Source organism: Oryzias latipes, chromosome 4 (genome assembly GCF_053564925.1).
Source record: "Oryzias latipes strain Hd-rR chromosome 4, Olatipes_Hd-rR_3.1".
NCBI lineage: Eukaryota > Metazoa > Chordata > Actinopteri > Beloniformes > Adrianichthyidae > Oryzias > Oryzias latipes.
Genome location: NC_136240.1, coordinates 10,435,611 through 10,451,574, shown reverse-complemented (window position 1 = coordinate 10,451,574; position 15,964 = coordinate 10,435,611). Strand labels below are relative to the sequence as shown.

General features: G+C 45.1%; 1 protein-coding gene and 1 long non-coding RNA gene across 11 annotated transcripts in view; both read left to right on the top strand.

Annotated features, from left to right (window-relative positions):
* The first annotated feature begins 379 nt into the window (after nt 1-379).
* Nucleotides 380-15,964, top strand: part of ssbp4 (single stranded DNA binding protein 4) — a 70,003-nt gene continuing 54,418 nt past the window's right edge. For 2 of the 10 annotated variants that reach the window (XM_078945774.1, XM_078945780.1), the window contains exon 1: nt 1,739-1,854. Coding sequence is in view for 2 of the 10 variants with exons in the window: in XM_023954124.2 (XP_023809892.1) it covers nt 4,512-4,573 (62 nt within the window). In the remaining 8 variants the exon portion in view is untranslated. Of the gene's footprint in view, nt 399-1,636; nt 1,898-3,462; nt 3,586-4,397; nt 4,697-15,964 lie in introns of those variants that run through there. The other 8 variants (XM_078945779.1, XM_023954125.2, XM_078945773.1 and 5 more) reach the window with 8 other exon arrangements.
* On the top strand, nt 10,326-11,963 carry LOC144991862 (uncharacterized). The gene is made up of 2 exons (XR_013655521.1): nt 10,326-11,696; nt 11,774-11,963. It is a non-coding gene; the product is annotated as an uncharacterized LOC144991862 (long non-coding RNA).

The window sequence follows — 15,964 nt, the reverse complement described above, 5'->3', positions numbered from 1 at the left end:
AGCCGGCACTTTACTCTTTTATTTTTGGCACATCTGACACTGAACATCCACCCATCTCTTCATCCCCTCCCCTTTTCACACTTACGGTGCAGCAAAAGAAAAGTAAACACACCAGGATGAAATAACTAAGAATGAAACAACGTAAAACAGCCACATGAAAAGGAATTAGGCAGAAGACAAACCCGTGCTCAACCCAATTTCCACCAGAGCTGGCAATGGGGATTATTTTCGACAATTCCCTGCTCTGACACAGCAGATCCAACGTGCACGTGACCACCACCCTCTGCTGCAAGACACTTGAGCCTACACCTCTTTGAGGTGGTCTTTGGAACATAACAAGTCAAAAACTTCGAGAGGGGGGCGCAACTCACCAGTGGCTGGATAAATCACACAAACAGGTAATTGGGAATCTTTTTCACTCTAACAATCAACTCTAGGCCGCAGCTGCGTGCTCCCGTCAGAGAGACGGAGCCGCGTCTGTCAGAAGGAGGTGGGGGGCGCAGGCTGCAAGGAGCGCAGCCTACATTACGCAACACCTGGATCATCGTTGCTGTTGGATCACTCACCAGCTCATGTTAATAATGTCATTATTTACTAACTATTGTAGATATTTTTTATTATTTAGTTGGTGTCAGTATTTGACATAAAGACAGCAGGTAATGCAGTAAAACAGCGGCATTTTATGATATCATAAACAAACTATAGATAATTTTATGAAAGTATTGAGGTTTTTTGGAGGATCTTTACTGTTGGTGTTGCACAAAATTAGGGAAATGCCAACTATTTTTGGAGTAATCCCACTGATGAGTTCTATGATTTAGTTTTAATGTTTTATTAGACCAAAAAATAATATTCACAATAAGTTTTTTTTTTAGATCGAATCCCTGTGATGTGTTTCACAAAGACACACACAGGACGTCACACACCAAGAAATGAACAGATTGCTAAAATGATGCAGGAGTCCTGCTCTAAAAAATGATAAAAGAGCAAAGAAAACAGAAAGACATGATTTGTTATTTTTATTATTAATATTTCCAGGCTTTGTTTGTTTTGTTGTATGTGTGTGGGGGAGGGGGGTCTGGTGGGGTTGCTCGCCCATGGAGTTAGTTAGTGTAAAACCGCCACTGAGTTTTTTAGTAGTTAGGGGTTAGGGTGGGAGTTCGGACAGAGCCTTAGTGTGACATTCAAACACTCCAGGATTTCCCAGCAGTTCTAGAGGTGTAAATGTGAGTGTAAGGGACAGGATGTTAAATCAGAACCCTAGTTTTCACATTTTCTGCTTTGATTTAGTAATTGTGATTAATAATTAACACATATTAACATTAATATTAGTAAATTTCATTTTAAAGACATGTACAGAAATTATTTAGCTGCTTCTGAATGGGCAGAATCCACCTGCTGGGATTCACATCCTCAGAATTCAGCATTAAAGGGTGACAACAGCCTCCCAAAAGGAGGAGAGTGCACGCGCCCCGCGTCCCTCCCACCCCCTCATCCCCGCTCCCATGCTCCTGAAGCCCCAAAACAAGAAGTGCGTTTCCCTTTAAGGAGCCCCCACCTCCTGGACAGCGGAGGGAGGAGAAGCAAGCCCGCGGAACAGCCAGTGAGGGGGGGGGGGGGGGGTCCAACACAGAGGACGGTTTCAAGTTCCCCCAACAGAAACTGTGCCTGATTTGTGACCAATGTTGTAAAGGGGGAGCGAGGGGAGGGGTGAGGATGGAGGGAGGAGGAAGGAGGAGGGGGAAGAAAACACTGAGGGGGTAGCTATGGAGATGGAGCGGCTTCCTGCCTGCTTTCTTTGACAGGTGTTGAGGGGCAAAAGTCTTCAACCAGAATCCAGCATGTACGCCAAAGGTAAAGGAGCTGCCGTCCCTTCCGATAACCAAGCCCGCGAAAAGTGAGTGGATTTCCTTCTCTGACTTTACCTGCTGATGTTTCCCGCCGAAGGACGGGGGCGGAGGAGCAGAACTTTCGGAAGTAGCTGCTGCCTTTTAAAAAAGTGCCTCCAGGTTGACTGCAGGGCGCGCCGGGTCACCGGAACACCCGCCCGCCTCAAAGATGCGCATCTGAAAAGTTCCCGTTTCTCCGCGTGTGCTGCCTGATGGCGAGCGGCGCGCGCGCCCTCCGAGAGTTGGCGCAATCTTTGTGAAAGCTGAGTGATGCTGACTTTCTCTGATCCGGCGCGCGCGCACAAGGAGAAGCATCCCTCCTCCGGGAGCACGCGCCCTGAACCCGCGTGTTTAGGTCCGGGGAACTTTTACATGTGTTTGCTTCACGGACACGCACGTGCGCGCGCGCTGCTCCGGCTCAGCACCGACGCGCCTGTGGATGCGGCGCAGGTTGTCACGGCTCGGGAGGCTGAAGTTTAGTCTGGGCCAGCCGTCATACAGCGGTGCAAAACTTTTGCGCGCTGGTGAGCTTCTGCTGCTGTCCAGCACCGGCCCGGAATCAAACTTTGGTCCTCTCAGAGGAACACGGTCTTCAGTTCAGGGTTAGAGGCTGAAGGAGACCCTCTCCCCTCTCCTGAGATGCAGGGAGCCTCCACAGCTCCTCGCTTCTCCTCTTGGATCGTGTTGCCTTATGTGTTTGGGTATCCGGAGACGTGAGGGGTCCAGGTGTTCCTCAGGGTCCACCTGTAGGACCTCTGAGCCTTACAGCATTTTGTCAGTAAACGGTCCCAAATCAAACCGTGCACGTGGTTTCAGGAGCAGCGTGGACCCTAGCACACCTGCAGGGGCTCCTGCACCACAGGCTTAAGGTCCGTTTGTATGGCTGGGTGTTAGATTTTTGCGTGATTTGGAGTGAAATCCGAGGCAAAATAATTCAGACAGTAGCGTAGGAGGAGATTCAACTCAGAAGAGACCAAATGTCTTTTCAGAGTTGCTGCTTCAGAGCTGATCAAAAGAAACCAACTCCAGCCTTTCTTAGCCCAGTCTGCTTGATGCTTCTGTCCAGAACTAGCTGCGCTTGCCCTCTGTCCTCCTCACCTGTCTTGCTGCCCTTACCTGCCCCGCAGGCCAAACACGTGTTCCAGCTGGCAGCAGCTGCCCTGCAGCAGCCCTCGCTGAGCTGATGTTCATATTTACATATGTGAACAGATTCTGCTCAGGAAAGGAGGAGGGTGTCCTACAATCCACCTACGTCAGAAACACGCCAAGACGGAGCAAACATCCGATGAAGGCTGCACCTTTTTTTATAAAGGGTGTCCTGCCGTTGCTCCAACAGTACCAGCTTTTCGTGTTTCCTGAAGCTTTGGCGTTGATTTGACTGACACCCAGCTGCCGCCGCATTTGACGAGCCTGACCTTGAAAGAGCTGAAACAAACATGATGGAGGCCCTTTCACGCAAACAGCACGAGGACGATGAGGAGCAAATCCCGAATATTGATGCTAACAATCTCAAAGAAGAAGCTGCGTGTTTCTGAAAGCTTCAGGTTCCATCAGGCAGGCTCTGCGGCTCATTGGTTCTGGTTTTTGTAGTTTTTGCGTTTGCAGATCCTTAGGACGTGTTGTTACCATGAAGTTTTGTGTGAACCAAAAACCGACGGATAGTTACCGTGAGGGCAGAGTGAGCGCCGACGCCTCTGTAAGCAAAGTTTTCTCCCATTCTTCAGTGTTTTTGTTTAATTCTATTTGGATGGTGGCGCGTAAAACGAGAGCTGGAATCTCTTCAGCGTGTGCTCTGATGACACCGCTGTCTTAATCAGAGTTGTTATTCATCAAATATGTGAAAGAATCAGAGCAAATATTTAATCCCTGTCAAATCATTGGTTTTAAAGTCATTTCTGCGCCTTTCTTTCAGCGCTCGGGGCGTGTTTACACCCTTTTTGTGTCATTTGAAGTGATGCCGGAAAACAGTCTCAAGTGTAAAGTTAATCAGTTTGTTTTGAACGCTATAGTCTCTTTACATCCTCGGCTCCTCCTCTAGCTCCTCCCTCATGTTTACATGGCATTTGAAGGGGATCTTCAGGCCTGAATGCTGGTGTTGATTCTGCACAGATGGCTCTTCCATCTGCATTTCAGCCTTTTGACTGAGGCATAAAGAGCCGTGCGTGAACGCTGCCACTAACAGCGATGTCAAAGCAAAGCCTTTATTTACCCTCTGACTGACGGCGCCCCCTTTCACGTGTGTCAACACTCGATTAATGCTGCCTCTCTTCAGCTGCTTTTGGTGCATCCATGCACGTTTTGAGTTTTCTCCTTTTAATTAAGAAAGGCAGCGGAAATTTGGAAACAGTTTGGCGGCACCGTTTTTTTTTTTTTAGTGAAGTAAAACGCATCTGAGCAAAGAAAGATGATAGAAATGTCAGGCCTCTGAATTTGGACTCTGATAGGTTTGGCTCTGCCCTTTCACCGCAGCTAGCGGTTAGCGGCCGTTCCGCTGAGGCTGGGTCATGACGTTTGCGGGGAGGGAGGAGCACGCCGTTTCTCCGTGCGTGTCGGTGGGGAAGCATTCACCCATGCTCAAGCCGCTTGTGTTGACACGCTCAGTCACACTGATTTGTCTTGACGATGGAAGTGCCACAACAACGCCAGGAGGACGCAAGCGCGGCGGGAAGAGGCTGCAGGGAAAGGTGTGACGGAGCGGCAGCTTCACCTGCAGCTGAAGCATCTTGTGTTTGTCCATCAGCAAACATGTCTATGAAGGTTGGATTTGAGGAGTTTCCATTTACCGGAACGATTTATGTGCCATAGCTGTAAGTCAGACCGTTTCTCTTCTGAGTAGCAGCTCAGCTCTGTCACTTCTTTAACGCAAACTGTGCCCCCCCCCCCCTCCAAACTACTGTCACTGCTGAATTATTCAGACCAAGACACGGACATTAATTTGCTAACTGTCTGAGCTTGGATTGGCCTCGTCCATGTAGACGGTTGGGGGACGGCCTGCGGCTAAATGTCAGGTGGATGAGCCTCTCTGATGCTCAGAGGACAAGCGCACCACTTTCTTATTGCATGACTGAAACACCAGAGGAATTAAATCTACTGCAGAGCCCTCGCCCCCCAGCTGTAGTTCTGAATGGAACTGATGTTGCTGCTGAAAGAGACGGATCCACACACTCATTGTGCTGTTTTTAACCCAGATGTATGGGGTCCTATACTGTTCATAATTAAATAAATAAATATTTAATTCAATAAATAAATATGGCCTCATGAACAAACACAATCAACCAATAAATCTCTCATAAATATATAAAAAGATCATGAAATTGTGAAAAACCTGCACACTGATTTTAAATTAGCCATTGTATTATTCAATATATTTCATTTTGCTTTAAAAACATGTTCATTATTTTAAAACAGCATTTTAAAATATTCATTTTTAATCATGTTGAATTTTACTATAATTCTGTCTTTTTTCAGAAGCTCATATTTCAAAATCGAATATTTTCCAAAGTAGCTTTGTTTTATTTCATGTTGCTGTTTTTCACAATGGCGTATTTATTTCATGAAGAGCTTTTTCAGCAGAATGAGTCTTTCTGTCAATCAGTGAAAGTGGGCGGGATCTAAACGCTCATTGGTCCATGGAAATCGACTCATATTCCTCGATACCCGCTCAGCGGTGTGCCAGTCAGAGAGATGACATATTTCAGCGATATCCGCGAGGCTTTGCTGACATTAGAGGATCAAATAGAGACAAACTATCTGTCTGCTGCAGAAGATGCAAACATCCACAACTCTGTTTTTGTAGTTTGAGGGTTTGTGTGGACCAAACCACAAAGGAGCTCCGGTCGTCAACATCTTTCACACTCCTCATTCTTACGCCATTCACTCACAGCTCACATCGTGACATATGTCGGCTCGCAGGAGGATCGACAGAGTGAGACTAGGCAGCTGTGCAAAGCGGGACAAGCCTGCTCGGGCCTCCTGAACCTTATGATATTTTCAATGAGACAATGATTATAATCAGGTCCTCTGGTTTTATTTTTCCCTCTCAAGAAAAATGTTGAACCTTTCCTGCGATGACGTTTCTGACATCTTAACACTCTCCATGTACATTGTGCATCCATGCATTGTTACTGAGATGAGCACAAGCAACCGCTCCATGTGGCTATAAGGCTAAAAACATTAGCTTGTTGCCCCTCCCACACGCGGCATGGTGCGTTCATGGAAACTCCAGTTCATAGAAGCTTAGTGGAACTCCAACAACCACTCAGCCTAACTTAGACCACTACTATACGTTCATGAGAAGATGAAAATTGCCAAACCGACCACAAAATCACCTGAATTATGCACACTCGCCCAAAGCCACTTTTATCCGCAAATTTAGAACCAAAACTGCCCAATTTCTTGTAACACTGTGGATGTGTTGAGGTGCATACTCCCCCTAGTGTTGAGGGGTGTGCATTGCGCCATCACGTTTGCTGAAGCATCTTCGATCGATATAGTCAGGGGAGTTAGGGTGCTGCTGCTCATGTCTGGGTAAAGGAGTAGCCAATCACAAAAGTGTCTCCGCCTTGTCTAGTTTGATTGACAGACAGACCCATTCTCCTGAAAAAGCTCTTCATGAAATAAATCAGCCATTGTGAAAAACAGCAACATTAAATAAAAACAAAGCTACTTTGGAAAATATTGATTTTGAAATCCGAGGTTCTGAAAAAAGACGTAAAATTATAATATATTCCACATGATTAAAATTAATATTTTTAAAATGCTGTTTTAAAATAATGAACACGTTTTTAAAGCAAAATGAAATATATTGAATAATACAATGGCTAATTTAAAATCAGTGTGCAGGTTTTTCACAATTTCATGATCTTTTTATATATTTATGAGAGATTTATTGGTTGATTGTGTATTTGCATGACGTCATATTTATTTATTGAATTAAATATTTATTTATTTAATTATGAACAGTATAGGACTCCATACAGATGTAGTTAGATGACAGATGATATCTGGGGAGTCCCTGGCCCAAAGTTCACACATCTCCTCCTGATTTCCAACCACAAATCAACTTATCTAACTGACAGATTTCCCCCCAAAACAAGGTTATGGTGCTTTCACGTGGAGCCTGGTGGACCAGACCAACCTGCCCCCAAACATCAAAACAGCCACTGTCTGTGTGAAAGCAGGGAGGGGGTCTGCGCCTGAAAGAAGCTCTGACCTGAAATAAAACAAAACACAGAAAGAAAACTAGTCCTGATAGTAATCAGTGCCTCTCCCACTTTTACCAGCAGTTTTGCTTGGTCTGCTTCTGCTTTCGGACTGGCGGTTTGTATTCACACTGTAGTGAACCTCACCAGGATTCACTTGTTTGGTTTGGATACGCCAAAAAAAACAACTGAGTGAACAATAAATAATTGTTACTTCCTAATCTAGATATGCTTGAAAAGTGTGCTGGACCAAGCCACATTCACCAGGTAACCACTGGGGGGTCTGTCAGGTGTTTAAACCTTGTGCTATCTTAGATGACCCCCACCCTTGCATTGACGTGTTCTCCCTACCATGACAAAGGTGGATAAAGTTGGAGAGATTTCATGTAATCCATGGACACCAGTGAAGATCACAAATCATTGAAGAAAAAAGGTTCAGCGCGCTGTCTAGTGGGTCTAGATCAGTGGTCCCCAACCACCGGGCCGCGGACCGGTACCGGGCCGCGGGACACTTGGCACCGGGACGCACAGAAAGATAAAATAATTTTCATTTTTTTGTTTTTTTTCGAAAAAAATGTTTTATTTTGAAAAGTGACCGGATTCTCTCTGTACGCACGTCAAAGTCGCGACACCAAACTTCACGTGATACACACCTTGCGTTGCACCTCCCCCCCCCCCCCCCCCACCGGTCCGCGGTAAACGTGCCTTGCGTTGTACCGGTCCGCGGTGACAAAAAGGTTGTAGACCACTGGTCTAGATGACCCAACTCCCAATGTTAAAGTGCCTAGGATATCACAAGGGTTTATCAGATTGGTCTCTATTGGCTCCAATGTAAAAATCAACACTATATAGACTATAGATTATGAACAAAGTTGTTTTGTTTGATCATTTCGATAAAAAATTGTGCTTAATAGAAGTGTGGTCATTGAATTTATATGTGACTGTTGATTGGTCGTTTGTGGAACAGGGTTTGCTTCAACCGCAAACAGCTGATTGTTCTTCCTGTTACCTATTTATGTAAACATTCAAGTTCAATGGTGTTCTTTCTGACCAACATGACAACAGCTGATAAAATGGCTTCAAATAAGCCCAGTAAAGCAAAGTGTGGCGTCGGCGTCAGGTTTCTCCATCTCTATGTCTATGACAAAGTCCACACATGTACCATATATATACCCTGCTGTAGCTGTTTTCTGGAGCTTCAACCATCAGGAGTGGGCTGGGCTTTAATGATGAACCATCAAACGCTGGTGCTCATGTCTCATTAGAGGCTTCTGATGGCTTTATGTTAGCACACATGACACTCACCTGCCGCCATGACGCGTATAGGAACCGCCTGCTACCTGTAGAGAGCGCCAAGTTGTGCACAAGGAGCAGTAAAAAATGAACTTTTCCCAAACAGGTTTTGGCTGAAACACTTGAGTAGTTTGTCAAAGAAATAGCAGATTTAATGTTGATCCCTTTTATTTACCGAGCCTTAAGATCCTTTCTGAAGATCAGAAGGCAACGATTCTACAGGAAACAGCCAGACAGTCTCGCTTGGTTCCTGTGGTTCTGTTAACTATAAGGAATAATGATTGAAAGAAGCTGAATAAAAACGCCACAATGTTGAATTCAGTAGAGGTTGATGCAATCACCCTGAGAGCTGCAGCTTAAACATTTGAAACCCTGTGAGTTGTGAATTGGAAGAATCTGGTCATCTGTTCTTACTCCAAGACTTAAAACAGGAATAGTCATCGTAAATTCACTCAAAGTGATCTGTATTGGATTATAACCCATCCATCCATCCATCCATCCATCCATCCATCCATCCATCCATCCATCCATCCATCCATCCATCCATCCATCCATCCATCCATCCATCCTTTCTCTTAACCTGTTATATCCCTGTCCTGGTCACAGGGCTACCAGAGCCTAACCATGTCTGGCAAATAACTTCCAAATTGACATCTCTATCAATCCATAGATCTTGTAGTGAAATAAGGCTCCGTAGTGGTGAGCTGTCCAGGGTGAACCCCACCTTCACCCAACAGTAGCCCGTTACATTTCTATTTAAAGTTTGGTGATCTTCCCCAGACTTCCAGAGTGTTTGATTATTATTTTTTTTCAAACTTCAGAGCTCTGTCTGGTTCTTGTAAATTTCTCTGGTTGGTTTGCCTGCGTAAGCTTTTTGATGATCCAGACCACCAGTCCTGACACTGTCAACCTGACAAAACTAGCTCTGGTTTTTTTATCTGAAGGTGCTTAGTGAGAGCTGAGGATGCAGAGGAGGACATGTTAGTAGATGATGGCGTGGAGCTTTTCTTTCTATCCACATCTCATCTTTAAATCCTCATTAGATGCTGCAGAAGTGCAAAGGTCACAGGGAAAGAGTGCAGGTATGGATTGCTCACAGAGGACAAACTGGAGGTCTCACAAACAAAGCTGTCTGTCCTTACATGTCTCCATCTCACGACCCTGAAGACCCACATCCATAACTCGCCTCAAAATCCTGCATAGCTGAGCAGCATGGAGGTTTTTTTAACCCTTTCAACAAAACCTAGGACTTTTTGGAGCAATGCTCTGCAGGCAGGGCAGTCCATCACTGTAGTAAACTACAGATCTCTCCTGCTTTCGGTCATGGGAACCTCAGCCCCCCACCCCCACACCCACCATGCATGAATCTACCTGCACATCTGATTCCAAACACAGACGGAAGTCTCCTGAGGAACAAATGTTTCCAGATGTTGAAAGAGAACCACGTTTTCAGAACGTTCTAGAAAAGCCTGCATGACCTCCAGGAAATTCAAAACAAGGCAAAGCTTTATGATCAACAGCCGCAGCCCTTTGTGCAGCCTGTGGTTATAGCTGCAGGGACAGAGAGACGGAGTCCTTTCAGGAGATGTTCAGGTGTACCTGGCAGTTACCTGTTCATGTGTGAGGAGTCGGATAAGTTTTCCATCACGATGGATTCTGAATGTGTGCAGCTAAAAACTGTCGCCTCATTGGGTTCAGGATGAAGCCGCGTTTGTCTTTTGTCAGGTTTATCGTCTGCCTGACGGAGGTCATGGATGACATCACTAAACAACCTTGCAGAGGCTCCACCCCCCCCTTCAGGCAAAAAGAGTGCTGCCTTTGAGGGTGAAGGTCAGAACCGCTGAACAGCGACAGCAGCAACACAACCTTTAAATGTTGTCGTGAGCCTTTATGGTTTATGGTTCAGATAACCTCTGGTTGTCTGATTTGTCATCATTTTTTTTTTTGTTCATTTTCAAGTTACAGCACCAGATCAGCATCCTCTCTACACCTGACTGCTCATTCTGCCTCAGTCAGCCCCCTGGGGGGCAGAGCTTTCAACACTCCACCCCCAAACTCACCTCCACCTGATGTTAGGAATACAGAGAGCCTCAAAACCCACATGTTCAAACTCTCACACCACCACTTTCTGTTTACTGCTTTATTTGTGTTTTTGACTCGTCTTTGATGGCCCTGAAGGGCACTTTTCAATCTAAAGCATTATTATCATAGGTTTGTATATTGAATTTTGAAAACTTGTCTATCAATCCTGGTCTCCTGACATTTTCAGTCCTACATCCCCAGGTGGAGGAAGCTGATTGGCTGTGGTGTCTCCTGAAGGGAAAAGTAGATGCCTGGAACGTGCTCACATTTTTACATTTATGACCCGGTGCCCACGCCTTTTTTTCTTTCATCCAGTTGCTTCCTTGAGGGTCTTTTTGTGGTTAGTGTCTGTAGTGAAAATGAGATTTTGGAGAAAGTTTCATACTTGAAATAAACAGCTTTGCTCCTCACTCTTGTTTCTGTAAAGAAAACCTTTGGTTTTTGGGTTTAAAGCATTTAGGAAAGCAGATCTCAGGAGAAAGCTTATTGGCTAATTAGGTGTACCCCCACTGTTGGGATTCATTTAAATGTGCAATAGTAGTGCGTGTGTTTGAGTCGATGATCAGACATGTATGGAGTGATATTTCTGCCACCACGTTGCACACAAAACTTTCTAAGTTGAAAACAAAACTTTCTTTTTTTGCTTTCAAAAAATTTTTTTGCTTTCAATAACGTTTTTTGCGTTTTCAAAACACATTTTTTTACGTGCGTTGTGTCAAATCTCGCTTTTGTCCTATCTTTGATTTTGCTGACTACTTTGAGCGCGACTTAGCGTGATATGACTGCCACTGGCATCGCCAAAAAGAAATTTGCATGCGTTGTGTGTCATCTCACTTTTTTCCTATCTTTGCTGAGTTAAGTTTCGGTTTGACGTGACCAAGCTGCCATCAATCAGCTGCTGATTGGTCCAGATTCTAACCAATCAAGTGTCTCTATCTCATATTGACGGTACTCCGAGGCAGACATGGACTTTGGACTTTGTGTCGGTTCTGTTCTATCAGGTTTCTGCCGTTTTCAACCATTCTGACCCGTTTCTCTCAGAGTAAAACCCAGAAGGAGCAGCAAAGCAGCTAAAATAAAACAGAGTGTTATGGTGCCTGTCAGTCTCCTCCCCCTCCCCCTCCTGCTCTGCACCTGACTCCACCAGCTGGGACCTATTCACCTAATCACCTGCTTCAGCTCTTAAGGAGACTCAGCCTCAGTATTCGACGCCAGTTCGTTGCCCCTTATGGTGACTAAACCTGGTCTCAGTCTAAGTTCACGTGTTCAAGTCTTGCCTCTTTTCTAACTGATCTTTCCCTGCCTCAGGATTCCAGCCTTCAATTGTCTCCTGTGTGGAAGTCAGTCCGAGCCCTCCAGAAGCCCTGTGAAAACTTCAAGCTCAGTAAAGCCGCTCTACTACCTCCAGCCACGCCACAAGCCACTGTCCTCGCCAGCTTCTTTCCAAGCCATCACCATCTCTCCTGGAAAGAAAATAAAATCTCTTCCTTAACTCTCACCTACCATTGTCCTCATTCTGGGTTACAGCATCTGGGTCTGTCCATCCTACAAGTCATGACACAGAGTTTAGTATTTATTCATGTCAGTGTAGTGATGAACGTGTTTAAAATGTCTGCAGCAAAAAAAACCATGTCCAAACTCCGTCCAGCAGGGAAACAACACTTTTTAAGATTTGTGTCTGAACTTTTGTTTTATTTTAGTCAAAATTTGTTGAAATATTAAGAGAAAATAGCATTTTTTATGACTAATATTTTCTAACTTTAGGCAAACGCTCACAAGTTCTAAAACATAAATGATAATAAAGGTCAGAAAATGCCTCTTCTGTGTTGTATACATTGAGTTTACTGTGGTGAGCCATCATTCTTTTGCTTATTACTGTTGTTCATCTGATCCCTAACACGTGTGCAGCATTAAATAATATGTGCTTTGAATCTTTTATTGTTTTGTTTTAACAAACAGACCTTAAAGAAAATCACACTTTTCACTAATATTTTGCCCTGCAGGATTCACAGATCACACAGGCCTGTTGATTTAATGTCAGCAGATAAACATGACAGTTTCAGGAGATCCTCAGCCATAAATTCACAAATATGACTTAATAAAAATGAACAAATGCTAAAAAAAGTATGAATTATTGTTAAAATTAAATTTAAAAAAATGAAAACATCTTCATCCAAAAATGAGGGTAAAAAGAGCTGGTTCAGCCTCTGAGCCTTGGCAGCAGACACCATGTTAGATTCATATGGCAATATGATTGGTTAGAATCTGGACCAATCAGCAGCCGTTTGATGGCAGCTTGGTCACGTCAAACCGAAACTTAACTCAGCAAAGATAGGAAAAAAGTGAGATGACACACAACGCATGCAAATTTCTTTTTGGCGATGCCAGTGGCAGTCATATCACGCTAAGTCGCGCTCAAAGTAGTCAGCAAAATCAAAGATAGGACAAAAGCGAGATTTGACACAACGCACGTAAAAAAATGTGTTTTGCAAACGCAAAAAACGTTTTTGAAAGCAAAAAAAAAAGTTGTTGAAAGCAAAAAAAGCAATTTTTGAGCAAAAAACTTAGAAAGTTTTGTGGTCAACTTAGAAAGTTTTGTGTGCAACGTGGTGGCAGAAATATCACTCCATAGACATGCAACACGAAATGCTCATTGAAGGACCATCGACACGTTATGTTTTTATACACTGAAGCAGGTTTTGAGTCTGAAGTTGTTACGGCGGGGGGTTGAGGGAGTACCCAGACGCAGAGAGGAGGAGGCAGGAGGTTCCAGGTGTAACAGGATCTTCTGGGGACCAAAAGCAAAACTCGAAACAACAAAACAGGAAACCTTTTAAAATAAAACAGGAACTGAACTCAAACATGACAGCAGCAAAGAAAATAAAACCGTGACAGAAGTTGGTCTACAGGTGTGGCTGTAGACTCACTGATGGTGAACGCTGAGTTAAGGCGGGTCTACAGGTTTGATAAGTGTGGCTGTAGACTCACTGATGGTGAACACAGAGTTAAGGTGGGTCTACAGGTGTGATAAGTGTGGCTGTAGACTCACTGATGGTGAAATCAGAGTTAAGGTGGGTCTACAGGTGTGACAAGTGTGGCTGTAGACTCACTGATGGTGAACAAAGAGTTAAGGTGGGTCTACAGGTGTGATAAGTGTGGCTGTAGACTCACTGATGGTGAACGCTGAGTTAAGGTGGGTCTACAGGTGTGAAAAGTGTGGCTGTAGACTCACTGATGGTGAACACAGAGTTAAGGTGGGTCTACAGGTGTGATAAGTGTGGCTGTAGACTCACTGATGGTGAACGCTGAGTTAAGGCGGGTCTACAGGTGTGAAAAGTGTGGCTGTAGACTCACTGATGGTGAACACAGAGTTAAGGTGGGTCTACAGGTGTGATAAGTGTGGCTGTAGACTCACTGATGGTGAACAAAGAGTTAAGGCGGGTCTACAGGTGTGATAAGTGTGGCTGTAGACTCACTGATGGTAAACACAGAGTTAAGGAGGCTCTAGAGGTGTGGCTGTAGACTCACTGATGGTGAACGCTGAGTTAAGGTGGGTCTACAGGTGTGAAAAGTGTGGCTGTAGACTCACTGATGGTGAACACAGAGTTAAGGTGGGTCTACAGGTGTGATAAGTGTGGCTGTGGACTCACTGATGGTGAACGCTGAGTTAAGGTGGGTCTACAGGTGCGATAAGTGTGGCTGTAGACTCACTGATGGTGAACACAGAGTTAAGGTGGCTCTAGAGGTGTGGCTGTAGACTCACTGATGGTGAACGCTGAGTTAAGGCGGGTCTACAGGTGTGATAAGTGTGGCTGTAGACTCACTTATGGCTAACGCTGAGTTAAGGTGGGTCTACAGGTGTGAAAAGTGTGGCTGTAGACTCACTGATGGTGAAATCAGAGTTAAGGTGGGTCTACAGGTGTGACAAGTGTGGCTGTAGACTCACTGATGGTGAACAAAGAGTTAAGGTGGGTCTACAGGTGTGATAAGTGTGGCTGTAGACTCACTGATGGTGAACGCTGAGTTAAGGTGGGTCTACAGGTGTGAAAAGTGTGGCTGTAGACTCACTGATGGTGAACACAGAGTTAAGGTGGGTCTACAGGTGTGATAAGTGTGGCTGTAGACTCACTGATGGTGAACGCTGAGTTAAGGCGGGTCTACAGGTGTGAAAAGTGTGGCTGTAGACTCACTGATGGTGAACACAGAGTTAAGGTGGGTCTACAGGTGTGATAAGTGTGGCTGTAGACTCACTGATGGTGAACAAAGAGTTAAGGCGGGTCTACAGGTGTGATAAGTGTGGCTGTAGACTCACTGATGGTAAACACAGAGTTAAGGAGGCTCTAGAGGTGTGGCTGTAGACTCACTGATGGTGAACGCTGAGTTAAGGTGGGTCTACAGGTGTGAAAAGTGTGGCTGTAGACTCACTGATGGTGAACACAGAGTTAAGGTGGGTCTACAGGTGTGATAAGTGTGGCTGTGGACTCACTGATGGTGAACGCTGAGTTAAGGTGGGTCTACAGGTGCGATAAGTGTGGCTGTAGACTCACTGATGGTGAACACAGAGTTAAGGTGGCTCTAGAGGTGTGGCTGTAGACTCACTGATGGTGAACGCTGAGTTAAGGCGGGTCTACAGGTGTGATAAGTGTGGCTGTAGACTCACTTATGGCTAACGCTGAGTTAAGGTGGGTCTACAGGTGTGAAAAGTGTGGCTGTAGACTCACTGATGGTGAACACAGAGTTAAGGTGGGTCTACAGGTGTGATAAGTGTGGCTGTAGACTCACTGATGGTGAACACAGAGTTAAGGTGGGTCTACAGGTGTGATAAGTGTGGCTGTAGACTCACTGATGGTGAACGCTGAGTTAAGGTGGGTCTACAGGTGTGAAAAGTGTGGCTGTAGACTCACTGATGGTGAACACAGAGTTAAGGTGGGTCTACAGGTGTGATAAGTGTGGCTGTAGACTCACTGATGGTGAACAAAGAGTTAAGGTGGGTCTACAGGTGTGATAAGTGTGGCTGTAGACTCACTGATGGTGAACACAGAGTTAAGGTGGCTCTAGAGGTGAGGCTGTAGACTTACTGATGGCTAACGCTGAGTTAAGGTGGGTCTACAGGTGTGATAAGTGTGGCTGTAGACTCACTGATGGTGAAAAAAGAGTTAAGGTGGGTCTACAGGTGTGATAAGTGTGGCTGTAGACTCACTGATGGTGAACACAGAGTTAAGGTGGCTCTAGAGGTGTGGCTGTAGACTCACTGATGGTGAACACAGAGTTAAGGTGGCTCTAGAGGTGTGGCTGTAGACTCACTGATGGTGAACGCTGAGTTAAGGCGGGTCTACAGGTGTGATAAGTGTGGCTGTAGACTCACTTATGGCTAACGCTGAGTTAAGGTGGGTCTACAGGTGTGAAAAGTGTGGCTGTAGACTCACTGATGGTGAACACAGAGTTAAGGTGGGTCTACAGGTGTGATAAGTGTGGCTGTAGACTCACTGATGGTGAACA